The sequence below is a fragment of the Gopherus evgoodei genome, chromosome 5 (genome assembly GCF_007399415.2).
Source record: "Gopherus evgoodei ecotype Sinaloan lineage chromosome 5, rGopEvg1_v1.p, whole genome shotgun sequence".
Taxonomy (NCBI): Eukaryota; Metazoa; Chordata; order Testudines; family Testudinidae; genus Gopherus; species Gopherus evgoodei.
This window is the reverse complement of record NC_044326.1, coordinates 110,467,943-110,481,111: the sequence shown is the minus strand read 5'-3', so window position 1 is coordinate 110,481,111 and position 13,169 is coordinate 110,467,943. Positions and strand designations below refer to the sequence as shown.

The following is a 13,169-nucleotide window of genomic DNA, read 5'->3' as shown; positions in this document are numbered from 1 at the left end:
CCACTACTGTTTTAGAAGCATAAAGCACATGAAATCTTTCACACTTTCAGAAGCTGCATACAGAATTTCCACAGGATTCTGTATAACTAAAGTAGATTTTCCCATGGGGTTTTCCCCAACTGTGTCATTTTTTTCTTGTCTTCATTTTCATAAAGAAGGTGACTAAGGACCCCCAGACTCAAAGTTAGCTGGAGATGTCAAGCCCAAAGGAAAACCCCTCTAATACGCAGGGCCGCCCAGAGGGGGGGGCAAGAGGGGCAATTTGCCCCAGGCCCCAGGCTCCGCAGGGGCCCTCCAAGAGAGTTTTTCGGGGCCCCTGGAGCGGGGTCCTTCACTTGCTCGGGGGCCCCAGAAAACTCTTGCGGGGCCGGGCCCCGGAGCTTCTTCCGCTCCCGGTCTTCGCTGGCGGGGGAGTCCTTCCGCTCCGGGGCGGAAGTACCCCCCGCCATCGCATTACCGCCGGAGCGGGACCTGCCGCCGAAGTGCAACCCAGTCTTCGGCGGTAATTCGGCGGGGGGGGGGGCCCTTCCGTTCAGGGACCCGCCGCCGAAGTGCCCCGAAGACCGGCGGCGAGGGCCCCCTGCCACCGAATTACCGCCGAAGATCGGGCTGCACTTCGGCGGCGGGTCCCGCTTCGGCGGTAATTCGCCGGCGGGGGGCCCCCGCCACGGGTCTTCGGAGCACTTCAGTGGCGGGTCCCAGAACGGAAGGGCTCCCTGCCGCTGAACAGGGCCAGCTCTAGACATTTCGCCACGTGGGGGGTCCCCTGCTGCTTGCCGGTCCCACGGCTCCGGTGGACCTCCCGCAGGCATGGCTGCGGAGGGTCCGCTGGTCCTGCGGCTCTGGTGGACCTCCCGGGGGTGTGCCTGCAGATGCTCCACCGGAGCCGCAGGACCAGCGGACCCTCTGCAGGGACGCGTGCGGGAGGTCCACCGGAGCCGTGGGACCAGCGGACCCTCCGCAGGCACGCCTGCGGGAGGTCCACTGGAGCCGCCTGCCGCCGATGGCCCCAGGCCCCCGGAATCCTCTGGGTGGCCCTGCTAATATGTAAGTGACCACACAAGACAAGACCACTCAGACTATTATAACTCCATTTTCTACTTTCTTCCCAAGTCCCAGCTCTCTCAAAATTGTAACAAAATCAAAGTAGTACAATCCTATCACCCAAACTGTAAAATACCTAAATAGATCCTCTGTTCATTTCCAGATTCAGTTCAAAACTGCCCTCCTTGTTTTGAAACCCTGCCTGGACTTGCTCTGGTCTAATTTCTGAACTTCTCTTCTGTTACTGACTCTCAGGTTTTACTGTGTCTCTTGCAATATATAATATTTCTTAAGCCCCCAGCTCCTGAAGTCATTCTAATAAGGGCAAATCTGAGCTTTAATTATAAACAAAGTTTGTTGTCCTCATGGTTGCGGAGGAAAGCTTGAAACAGTGACTGTAGTGCAGCCAAACAATTCAGAAACCAGAAGGTAAACACCCCCCTCCCCAGATGTACTATTTAAAGCCAGTCTCATGATTTGGTGGGGAGGGGGGACTGGCTCATTAATTTGGAACATTTGGGGTTGGCAATACTGTGCTACTTCTTCCCTTTCTTTCTCCACTTGTCTAGCATTGGCCTCTTCTTACAGTCTTGCCACTCCTATAGAAGATCTGCCTTCTCTGCAGCTCTTGCCAAATGGAACAGACGTCTTATAACACTGACAGTCTGCCTATATTCATATCTCAAATACACTGCTTCTCCTTTGTCCTTCATTCTTTATTTCTCTTTCCTTCTCCTAATATTATTATTCTACCCTGTAACTGTAATTAACTCTGTAAAGAATTGATGAATATATATTCTGTGAAACATCCACTAATTCACTGAATGGTCTAATAAGGTGGGCAGTTCTAATAATGTATCTTTTGGCACTACAGTGCAAGGCACAAGGTCACAAGGCCACCAGATATCCAGGGAATTGTGGGTATTCAGAACAATTGTCTTTCTTGAAGTATGTTACTGAATTTATTAAACGAGTTTTTATTTTTATCTCAGAATTCAAATTCAAAATATTTAAAACAAATTTAGGGTCATTTAAAGATACTTTCATCAGTTACATATTTTTATTTAAGGCAATCAGATTTGTTAACAGATTTGAGTAGAAAAACGATGGGCATTGATCCTAGATTCTGTAGTTCTGTGCTGTAAAACAACTCTTGCAAGAAAGCTGGCAGCCACAATCATCAAGAGTTTGCTATTTTATTTGGTATTTCTGAAGTGTGTATATGAACTGAGCACTCAGGAAAGGAACTAGGTCTCAAGATCCCGGAGACTGAAATCTACTATTTATCCACATGACAGCTACAGCATGGGGGCTGCAGTGTAAGCTCCCACGACATGGATCACAACCTTGATCCAGAAGGACTGCCTCTATGTAGTTTATTTTCAATGGATCATTCAGTTCTTTGCCTTTGCTGAAACTGTCAGTAAGTTAACTGGGAACTGGACTGAGACTAACAACTCATTTCACCCAGAAAATTCATCACCAAAAGTTCTAACAATTTTATTGCTGTTTCCTGCTCATTCTTATTCCTGTTGTCTTCAAAACAGACATTGGATTGTCCAAAATTGGGCAAGCAAAGTGCTTTAAAATAACCACTGTCTCTAATAATAAATTAGCTATCCTTTTGAAACACTTAATGTTCCTTGCTTTTTCAGTAATCTGAAATCCATTTTCACAGAAACTGCAACAAAAACAGCAACCTCCCATTAGGTTATCAAAACACTTGACAGCATGTATTTGTCAAGTGTAATTTCTCATGTGGCAGCTACAGACTGTCGGCTTTGAACTGCTTCTACAGTATGTTATGCTTCGATTTAGAGGAAATCACCAGTCCAAGACCTCCATGCCATTTAAAATAGAGTCATCCTTTGAGAAGTTGCAGTGGAAACATGGTAATTTCTTATTTAATAGATTTGCTCTTGGCCTGTATTCAGAGTTGCATCTACTGAATTTAGTTTTGAAAAAGTAGGTTTCTTGCTACATTTTATTCCTTTTAGCACCATGGAGTCAGTGCAACTGAGGAGGAGTGAGATGGATTCTACTTTGGCTCACATATGATCAAACAGGATTGTTAAATAATTTCTGACTACAGAGCCAGATTCTGTTGCCACTTACATCTGTGCAATGGGATTGTACGGGTACAAACGAGGGCAAAATTCAGGTCTACAGAATTTTTACTACTGGTGATCAGGGGAATAAACTGAGAAAATTGTGTGTGGTCTCCTGAGAGACAATCAGCATGGAACCCCATGATATTATTTCTACAACGTCACTTTTCATTGTACAACAAACTACATCTTAGGCTCCACTTTAGGATACGGGATTAAATGGAGTGAAGGGTGTTGTGTGGACCCTCTGCACTGAGCTGGATTTCACCCTCAGTGCCTTAGAGATTTAAAGCCAAGAATCTCAAGGTGCTTTACAAACATGAATTAACTGGACTGGTAATAATAAATACTGTGCTACATGAATTTATTGTAATGAATGACATCCTTGCAGATGCAATGAGGGAAGACTCTAAAAGGTGAGGCGATGGGCAGGTAGTGATGTGATGGTGAAAAATATTTATCTGATTAGTAAACTGCTACCGCAATGATCCATTGACTGCTCCTAAAGAGCTGATGACAAGAATGAGCTGATCACACTCCTGTGGAATAAGGGACAGAAATGTTCAACTCAATAAATCCAGGCCTCACCCAGTAGTGACTTACTTGTCACCATTTTCGTCCTGGACAGCAGTAAGATGTCGCTGAACAGCTAGTAGCATCTTCACATCACCAGTTACAGCGTAGTCAAAAAGAGCATTGGCATGACGTTTAGCAAGCTGCATTGCCTTCTCCAGGAATAGATCATCTGCAACACAAATCATTGCGTTCATCAGAGTTACAAATTATCTCAGTGCAATGTCCAGATATAACACAACAGGTGTGGGGTTTGTAACAGGCTGGTAAGGTTTTCCTGAAGCACTGCACACCATTCAGCAGGTGTTGATTCTGCCTGGGGAATGTTAGCCGCATACTGTTAAGTACATTCTGCTGACTCACAGAGGCTCCTACAGCTAATTACCACATACAGATGTAAAGATGGAGGTAGTGGCTCTCTAGAAAGATGAACTAGTGTATGGGCTGAATAGTCAGGGGAGAGGAATCATAGGAGCAACCACACCTGGGGAGAAGACTTGAGCTGCACTCTGTAAACGGGGTAAATTTGAACTATGCACACTAGTGGATTATATTTGAGAGCAGTTTGGGAAGACAGCCTGCTCACAGAACTTTGAAATACTTCATGTTTCTATGGTTCATGCACAGCATCTCAAATTGCTTTACGAAAATTAATAAATGGAGCCTCACGACACATCACGTTCGTAGTTTAAATGAGGAAACTGAGGCAAAGGAAGGTTAACTGATGTCAAAGGTCACACAGAAAATCTGTGGTAGAGCCAAGAATCGAGCTCATGTCTCAACGGCCAGTCCTGTACCTTAACCGCAAGATTATACCATCTTTCCTCCTCTCATAAATACATCAAAGAAAATTTTTAAATTAAACAACATCTTCAGATTAGTGTCAAAGCACCATAACCACAGCAATTTCAATTCCCCAGTATACTCCAGGGAAAAAGAAAGAAAGAAAGAAAGATTTGCATATGTCATCAGTGGAACCAAGTCACAAACGGCTGACCATATAAAATCCACAGCTCCAATTTAATGGGAATATGGTGAAGAGGGTGAGGCGAGATGAACTTTCAAACCACACTTACCATTCTGGAGAGGACTGTCAATTGTACTAGTCTATATTCCTAACCATTCTGAAGTGAGATTTCATGGGGCCTTGTAATAAATTAGTATGAGCAAGCAAGGAAAACAGCAGTTGCCAGCTAAAACACACGTGTACATTGAGCAAAGAAATTCAGGACCTTTTGCTATGTAAAAAACAACACTGTAACATGTGGGATAAAAGGGACTCTTCAACTCTGGTCAGTATTAATGCCTGTGTTCTTTTTGTAGGCCATGCTCTAGGGGTTACATAATTATCAAATTTGTCTGGGGATTGGTCCTGCTTTGAGCAGGAGGTTGGACTAGATGACCTCATGAGGTCCCTTCCAACTTTGATATTGTATGATTCTATATGATACCCGAGTCAGGCTGTGTCATAAACAGATAGCTAAGGGTTAATGTCTCTTTCACCTGAACCACCTGACCAGAGGACCAATCAGGAAACAGGATTTTTTTCAACTCTGGGTGGAGGGAATTTTGTGTCTGAGGTCTTTGTCTGCCTGCCTGCTTTTCTCTCAGCTTTGAGAAGTGATTTCTGTTTTCTAATCTTCTGTTTCCAAGTGTAAGTACCAAACATGGTTTTGTTGTTTTTGTATTTACATGTCTATAGTGGCTGGAGTGCTTTGATTTGTATTCTTTTTGAATAAGGCTGTTTATTCAATATTCTTTTAAGCAATTGATCCTGTATTTGTCACCTTAATACAGAGAGACCATTTGTATGTATTTTTCTTTCTTTCTTTTTATATAAAGCTTTCTTTTAAGACCTGTTGGAGTTTTTTCTTTAGTGGAGGAACTTCAGGGAAATTGAGTCTGTACTCACCAGGGAATTGGTGGAAGGAAGAAATCAGGGGGAGATCTGGGTGTGTTGGATTTGCTAGCCTGATTTTGCATTCCCTCTGGGTGAAGAGGAAAGTGCTTTTGTTTCCAGGACTGGAATTACAGAGGGTGGACTCCCTCTGTTTAGTTTCACAGAGCTTGTGTCTCTGTATCTCTCCAGGAGCCCCTGGAGGGGGAAGGGAAAAAGGATTATTTCCCTTTGTTGTGAGACTCAAGGGATTTGGGTCTTGGGGTCCCCAGGGAAGGTTTTTCAGGGGGACCAGAGTGCCCCAAAACACTCTAATTTTTTGGGTGGTGACAGCATTACCAGGTCCAAGCTGGTAACTAAGCTTGGAGGTTTTCATGCTAACCCCCATATTTTGGACACTAAGGTCCAAATCTGGGACTAAGGTTTGACAGGCTGACATTCCAACTAGCTGAGGACAGTGGGTCCTGTAGACACATCATTAGCCCGACAATTATAACTTGTAATTATAACTACCTCTCAGCACTAAACAACAGCTTTATTGTCTAATGCTAATGCAATCAATACTCAACATGTGTGTCAAGATAGGACACCACAAGCAACATGGTCTCTTTCTCATCAAACTCTGTTCCAGATTTTTGTATAAGCAGGACACTAAACCTCATTGGTTTGTCATAATGACCTCTGGGAAAAGGCCTACTACATTGTCACTGGAATAAGAAAAGATACATTTCCTTTAAACCCAGTTGTCAAACCTGTGCAGATTACATTCAATGGGTGCACTTCACAGACCCAATTCTTCTGCATATATTCTTCACACAAATCGGATTCCCTGTTTCTCTCCTTTTTACTTTTGTATACTTGATAAAGAAATAATCATCAGCTTCCTGATGTGCTGTCTATTATTCAACCTTTAGATTCAACAATCCAAGCCCTTCCTTTCACTGGAAACAGACAGACAACATTACGCCCTCACACAAGTGCACACCCATCAATTACTAGTTTTGTTTCCTGAACTAACACAGGAGTTGACTCTCTGAGCCAGCAAGCAGAAATTCTCTTTAGGGCACCACATGATCTCTCAAGTGCCAAGAAGCCACTTACGGAAGGCTTCAATACTGAAACCCTATTACTGTGTGAACTTGTTTTCCCAATCCAATGTCTGTCTAATTGTTATAGTAAATGACACATAATGAAACCAGCACACAACATAATATGTCCCTTTCTCCATTCCAGAAAGGAGGAACATTCTGCATGAAAGAGCTACATAACACATTATACACGGGACAGGGAAAGCAAGTTCCTTATCTGTCATTTCTATTATAACAACCAAACAACAGCATGTCTGCAGTGAATGATCCAAGACACATATGGCCTGGTTTTCATAGATGTTGATTTGATGGGAGTTATGGGCACTCATGACATCTGAAAATCTGGCTAACCCTCAAAATATGGACTGATCAGGCTGCCAGCAAAAGGAAGCTTGGCAAGGCAAAGGTGTAAATTTGTAATCTCCAGCGGGCTAACATCCTAGTTCAAAAAGACTTCCTTCAACCATTCCTTCTCTCTTTTCCATTTTTTTTGTTTAATAAATACTTTGCTGTGAAGCAATGCTGATTTGATTGTTTAATTTATTCTTTATTTGGCAATGGATGCAGTTTATATTCAATTTAATAAAATGCTCCACATGCAATTTAGAAATAGATTTGCATGGAACAATGATGCAACAGTTACATACTTGGAAAAAATCTTTCCACACATACAGTGAAGCCTGTTAAATATCAAGAACCATACCTTTTGCTGATTTACAACCTGTGTAATTCTACGGACTTCAATGGGATCACAGAGTCAATGGGAGGCAGTGCAGAGACACAAGGGGTTCTGCATAGATAGCACTGGCATACATGGATCTTGGGAGATCCCAGGTTTAGGAGACTGATTTCCTGCCATTTCCAAGTAGGAGCAAATTTTAACCCTCCCACCCTTGCAAAGATGGAAACTCTGTGAGCGCGAACTTGTGACATTTCCAGTCCTTAACACAGACTTCTCCCATATGAGAGACTGGCCATATGAATGGCCCTAAATAGACTGATTTGTTCACTTACCCTCTAACCTACAATCTGCTTCAGTTACTCCAGCTGTACATGACAAAGTAACATCCTCCTCCTTATTATCCCCACTACAAACTCTGGACTCCCTCCTCTCTGTGATTTCCACTGTCGTGTTATGTTTCACATCTGGTTTGTCGACGTGCTTATTGCAGCTTTCCCCATCCTGTTCAGCCATATCATTTGAAATTCCTTACAACATAAATGAAAAGCATTAGTCTTTTGATACTGTGATTCTTTTGTATAAATGATAATACTCTGTGGGTCTCATTCACACCCCAATGAGATCAATGGAAAGATGACCATTTACTTCAATCCGCACTGGATCAGGACCTATATCAATACATGCTACAGAGTCACTGCTCTCAAGTTCATTACACAGAGAGAAATGTAACTTGTTCTGAAGTTATTTAAGATTTTCACTTTGCCAATCCCCATATTCGACTATAAAATTAAACAAACCAATTATCTAACAATAAATGTACTGATGAATTCTGATCTCAGTTGCAATGTTACAAATCTGCAGTATCTTCACCAAAGCCAACAGGATTATTCCAAATTGACATTGGTGTAGCAGACTGTACAATTTATCTCACAGACCCTGGAAATAAATGGCCCCATCTGTCTTTTTCACGGAAGCTCTGGGGCTTTTGGGTTTGAATTGATTTTCCCTGGTTTTGGGCACAAAGAATGAGTGTGTCCTTACTGTTAACTTAATTTTTCAGTGGCCATGCATGTTTATCAGGTTGGGCCAGACTGTGGCTCTCCCTTAACCCAACCAGACAATAGGGAGAGGAAGGGCCAGCTGGGAACAACTCACTGGAAAGGGGAGCGGAAGAGCAAGGACAATGCAGTATCTTTTAAAGAGCTATTGCAGATCACTCTCCCCCCAGAGCAAGAAGGCACCTCCAAGGCATTTTGCTTCACAGAAACAGGATGTTTCTCAGTGCTTTCTCTGGGGTGCTGTCACTTTAACACCATCTATCCCACTGATTGTGCTTTGCCAATATGTCTCACTGTGCATTTGTACTCATTTAATATGTACGTCATGTGATATCACATAATATGGTTTTTCTGAAGGCTGGAATTTTTCATTTTCAGGGAAAATGAATATTCCGCAGGTTAAAAAGGTAGACTCCAGTGAGCTATAATGACAGAAGCCACAGTCCACTGGCCAATTTTTAAATACTTGAGGAAAATAGTTTTTGCTGCTTATAAACATCAAATCCAGTCAATAGCATATATAGTTCACCATTAAGATGTCAGCATTTGCCATCTAATTATTCTCTATTCTAATCATAGGGGAAACTGTGGTATTTGGGACAGCAGTGAGGCGTTCTGTTGGCTAATGCTGATGTTTAGTGATCACTGTAAACATGTCAGTGTTTACACACATATTTTAATCCTGTTTGAGTCCAGTTTAGAGCGACCAAGCTCCATCACTTTGGTAGTCATTAACTGTAATTGCTGATTAGTGAAGCAAAGATGGTAAACTAAAGATTACTGTTGCAACCATGCTATTTTGTTTCTTACCATGTTTCATTCCAGCACTAGACTTTGTGGTGCCTGGGTGGAAAGGCATGCCTCCATAAGCAGAATACCCATAGGAGGGGTAACCGTACCCTAAAAACAACAGCAATGTAAAAGGAAAAAGAATCACTGGAATTATTCTCCAGAACAAAAACAAGCAATACAATGAAAATCAAACGCTCAGACAAAACCAGTATTTCATGTGCAGCTCCTTTAGTGTTTTGTCCTTTGGATTTTCCACCCTACTAGAACAACATGTTCTGGATGAAAGCCCATCTCCTATCTCTATGTCAATCAAAGGAAAGTCTAGAGGCCTGGCTAGCCACTTTCTCTATCCCTGCAGTTCTCAGAATTTAAGAGGTAGCATACCACTTCTACTGCTCAAAGAACGGCTTGGAATTCTGCTTGAATAATTGTAATTAGTGTAGTTATAATGGATTTTTATTCTAATAACGTGCTTTAGACCAGCGTTTTTTGAACTTTGGGTCGCGACCCAGTACTGGGTTGTGGCATGTCAGATACTGGATTGCTCTGGTCAGCACTGCTGACCTGGATGTTTAAAGTCCTGTTGGCAGTGCTGCCCAGTTAAGGCAGGCTAGTACCTACCTGCTTCAACACTGCGCTGCACCCTGGAAGCAACCAGCAGCGGGTCTGGGTGGTGGGGCCTCAGGGCACCACGTGCTGCCCCCACTCCGAGCACCAGCTCTGCACTCCCATTGGCCGGTTCCTGGCCAGTGGGAACTGGGGTGGGGTGGGGGGTGCCTGCAGGCAAGAGTCACACAAAGCGGCTTGTGCATCTTCCTTCGCCTAGCAGCCGGACTTGCTGCTGGCCTCTTCCGGCGCGCAGTGTGGTCCGCGGTGCCAGAACAAGCGGGAAACCTGCCTCTGCACCCCAGCTGCACCGCTGATTGGGAGCCACTGGAGGTAAGTCTGCCCCTCAACCCTGCGCCCCAATACCCTGCCCCAGCCCTGAACCCCCACTTCAAATTTCTCAACAGCGACTGCCATTAACTAATTGGCATTGACAATGATGGAGCATGAAGGATTTCTGCCCAGTCTTCCTTGGCCAGAAGGAAGCTATCTGTGACATGCAACCTCCAGGAAGAAAAATAATGAGAGGGTTATGTGGCCTCCCACAGGAAAGAAGATGATTTATGGAAAACTTTGATTCTCATTTCACACCCGTAAGAATGAGGAGTAACTTCACTGAAGTCAATGGAGTTACACTGGTTCCACATCAAAGTAAGTGAAATGAGATTCAGGCCTTCTATACTTATAGAAATACAGAGATTTGCCATGTCAATTTCAATAACAAATAAACACGTCCTTTCTCTATGACCCAGAGGGACAAACCACACATTACAATTTAAAGCTTATGCTTCAGATCAATTATCTTTTCTCTTTACCTGAGCCAGCACCACTTCCTCCGCCTCCATACATTCCACCTCCTCCACCTCCAGCACCACTGCCTCCACCGTAACCATCAGAAAAATTAGGCATAAGCTTCTGTCGCTTCCTCTGAACTTCTTCTTTATCTGTATTTTGGAGTGAGGGAGAGAATGAAAGAGAAACAGCAAAAGGAGAGGATGAGTCACTTCTATTACCAGCTGGGGACAGAAAAGAGCATTGTTACTAAAAAACAATAGCTTAAGAGGAAATCAGAAATGCTGTAAGTAGGGTAAATTGTCTCAGCTCCAAACAACAAATCATTTTTGTACAGCAAGACTTGGTGAAACATTCCAGTAAGTGAACAACCCAAGAAACATTTTCAGACCACAGAACCAAAGACAAAATCATGCACACGGGTCTATACAGCTTCTCTAATACTGTATCTGGTGCAACAATACCCAAATAAAGATGACTGGGACTGGACATGGCAGACATACCTAAGTGCCTAAATCACTTATATGCTTTTGAAAATGTTACCCATTGGGAACAAAAGGGCAATTTTCTCTCCCAAGCAAATGCACTTTAGAAAGAGGCCACATGTTTTGGTGATGAAACAGGGTCCAACTGAGATGAAGCAAACTTCAGTACCAAAAAGGCCATAAAGAAAAATGAGTTTAAAGCAAGACATAAAAAACCCATGCAGGTCCGTAGCAGGAGAACCAGCCTTACACAAAGTACAACAAATAAAGGAAAAACAGAATCCCCAGCTCCATCAAAAAAATCCCGAAGACAATGGGGAAAAAAACAGCACTCTAAAGTTAAACATACAGAAAATGAAACAGTCATGAAAAGAGGAGCTGTCAAAAAGTGACATAAAAATTCTAGCAAAGAGGAAGCCCAGCAACACTGTTGAAGAAAGAACAAAAATATCCCCCAACAAACAATGTAATAATTCCTAATAGGCACGTGATAAGGAAACTGCATGCAGAATAGTATCAATCAGTGCATCAAACCCAAGCACTGAACATATGAAACAATATAATGAATAGTCTACATATGACCACACAATTTACAGACATATACAGTATGTAGTTAAGTTACCTGCATCAAATATACTCACCCGCAGGAAGAGAGCAAGCCCTAAAAAGCAGCTAATGAATCTGGCCCAGGAAATAAAAAAAACACACATTTCTGAGCTCGTGTGAGCACTATTCAACAGGGAAATAGCACAGTACAGTTGCTAGAATACCATCCCTGAATGCCAGCCTTCATAATATGTTGGACAGAGTTTATGAAAAGGCATTTACAGAAATCAGCATTCAGTCACTTAGAAAAGTTAGATGCTTGCAAGTCACCAGGGCCTGAGGAAATGCATCCTAGAATACTCAAGGAGCTAATAAAGGAGGTATCTGAGTCTCTAGCTATTATCTTTGGAAAATCCTGGGAGACAGGAGAGATTCCAGAAGACTGGAAAAGGGCAAATATAGTGACCATCTATAAAAAGGGAAACTTCAGACCCAGGAAACTACAGACCAGTTAGTTTAACTTCTGTGCCAGGGAAGATAATGGAGCAAGTAATTAAGAAAATCATCTGAAAACACTTGGAAGGTGGCAAGGTGATAGGGAACAGCCAGCATGGATTTGTAAAGAACAAAATGATGTCAAACCAATCTGATAGCTTTCTTTGATAGGATGACGAGTCTTGTGGACAAGGGAGAAGCGGTGGATGTGGTATACCTAGACTTTAGTAAGGCATTTGATACAGTCTCACATGATATTCTTATCAATAAACTAGGCAAATACAACTTAGAGGGGGCTACTATAAGGTGGGTGCATAACTGGCTGGATAACCGTACTCAGAGAGTAGTTATTAATGGTTCCTAATCCTGCTGGAAAGGTATAACAAGTGGGGTTCCGCAGGGGTCTATTTTGGGACCAGCTCTGTTCAATATCTTCATCAATGACTTAGATATTGGCATAGAAAGTATGCTTATTAAATTTGCAGATGATACTAAACTGGGAGGGATTGCAACTGCTCTGGAGGATAGGGTCATAATTCAAAATGATCTGGACAAATTGGAGAAATGGTCTGAGGTAAACAGGATGAAGTTTAATAAAGACAAATTCAAAGTGCTCCACTTAGGAAGGATCAATCAATTTCACACACATAGAATGGGAAGAGACTGTCTAGGAAGGAGTATGGCAGAAAGGGATCTAAGGATTATAGTGGATCACAAGCTAAATATGAGTCAACAGTGTGATGCTGTTGCAAAAAAAGCGAACATGATTCTGGGATGCATTAACAGGTGTGTTGTGAGCAAGACACGAGAAGTGATTCTTCTGCTCTACTCTGCGCTGGTTAGGCCTCAGCTGGAGTAGTGTGTCCAGTTCTGGGCACCGCATTTCAAGAAAGATGTGGAGAAATTGGAGAGGGTCCAGAGAAGAGCAACAAGAATGATTAAAGGTTAAGAGAACATGACCTATGAAGGAAGGCTGAAAGAATTGGGGTTGTTTAGTTTGGAA

General features: G+C 42.8%; 1 protein-coding gene across 3 annotated transcripts in view; it reads right to left on the bottom strand.

Moving 5' to 3' along the window:
* Positions 1-13,169, bottom strand: part of NFKB1 (nuclear factor kappa B subunit 1) — an 85,706-nt gene that overhangs the window by 16,925 nt on the left and 55,612 nt on the right. For 2 of the 3 annotated variants that reach the window (XM_030564456.1, XM_030564455.1), the window contains exons 12-15: positions 10,664-10,792; positions 9,261-9,350; positions 7,725-7,919; positions 3,756-3,897 (exon numbers count right to left, since the gene is read on the bottom strand). In XM_030564456.1, the coding sequence (XP_030420316.1) occupies positions 3,756-3,897; positions 7,725-7,919; positions 9,261-9,350; positions 10,664-10,792 (556 nt within the window). The remainder of the gene's footprint in view (positions 1-3,755; positions 3,898-7,724; positions 7,920-9,260; positions 9,351-10,663; positions 10,793-13,169) is intronic. The other variant, XM_030564457.1, reaches the window with a different exon arrangement.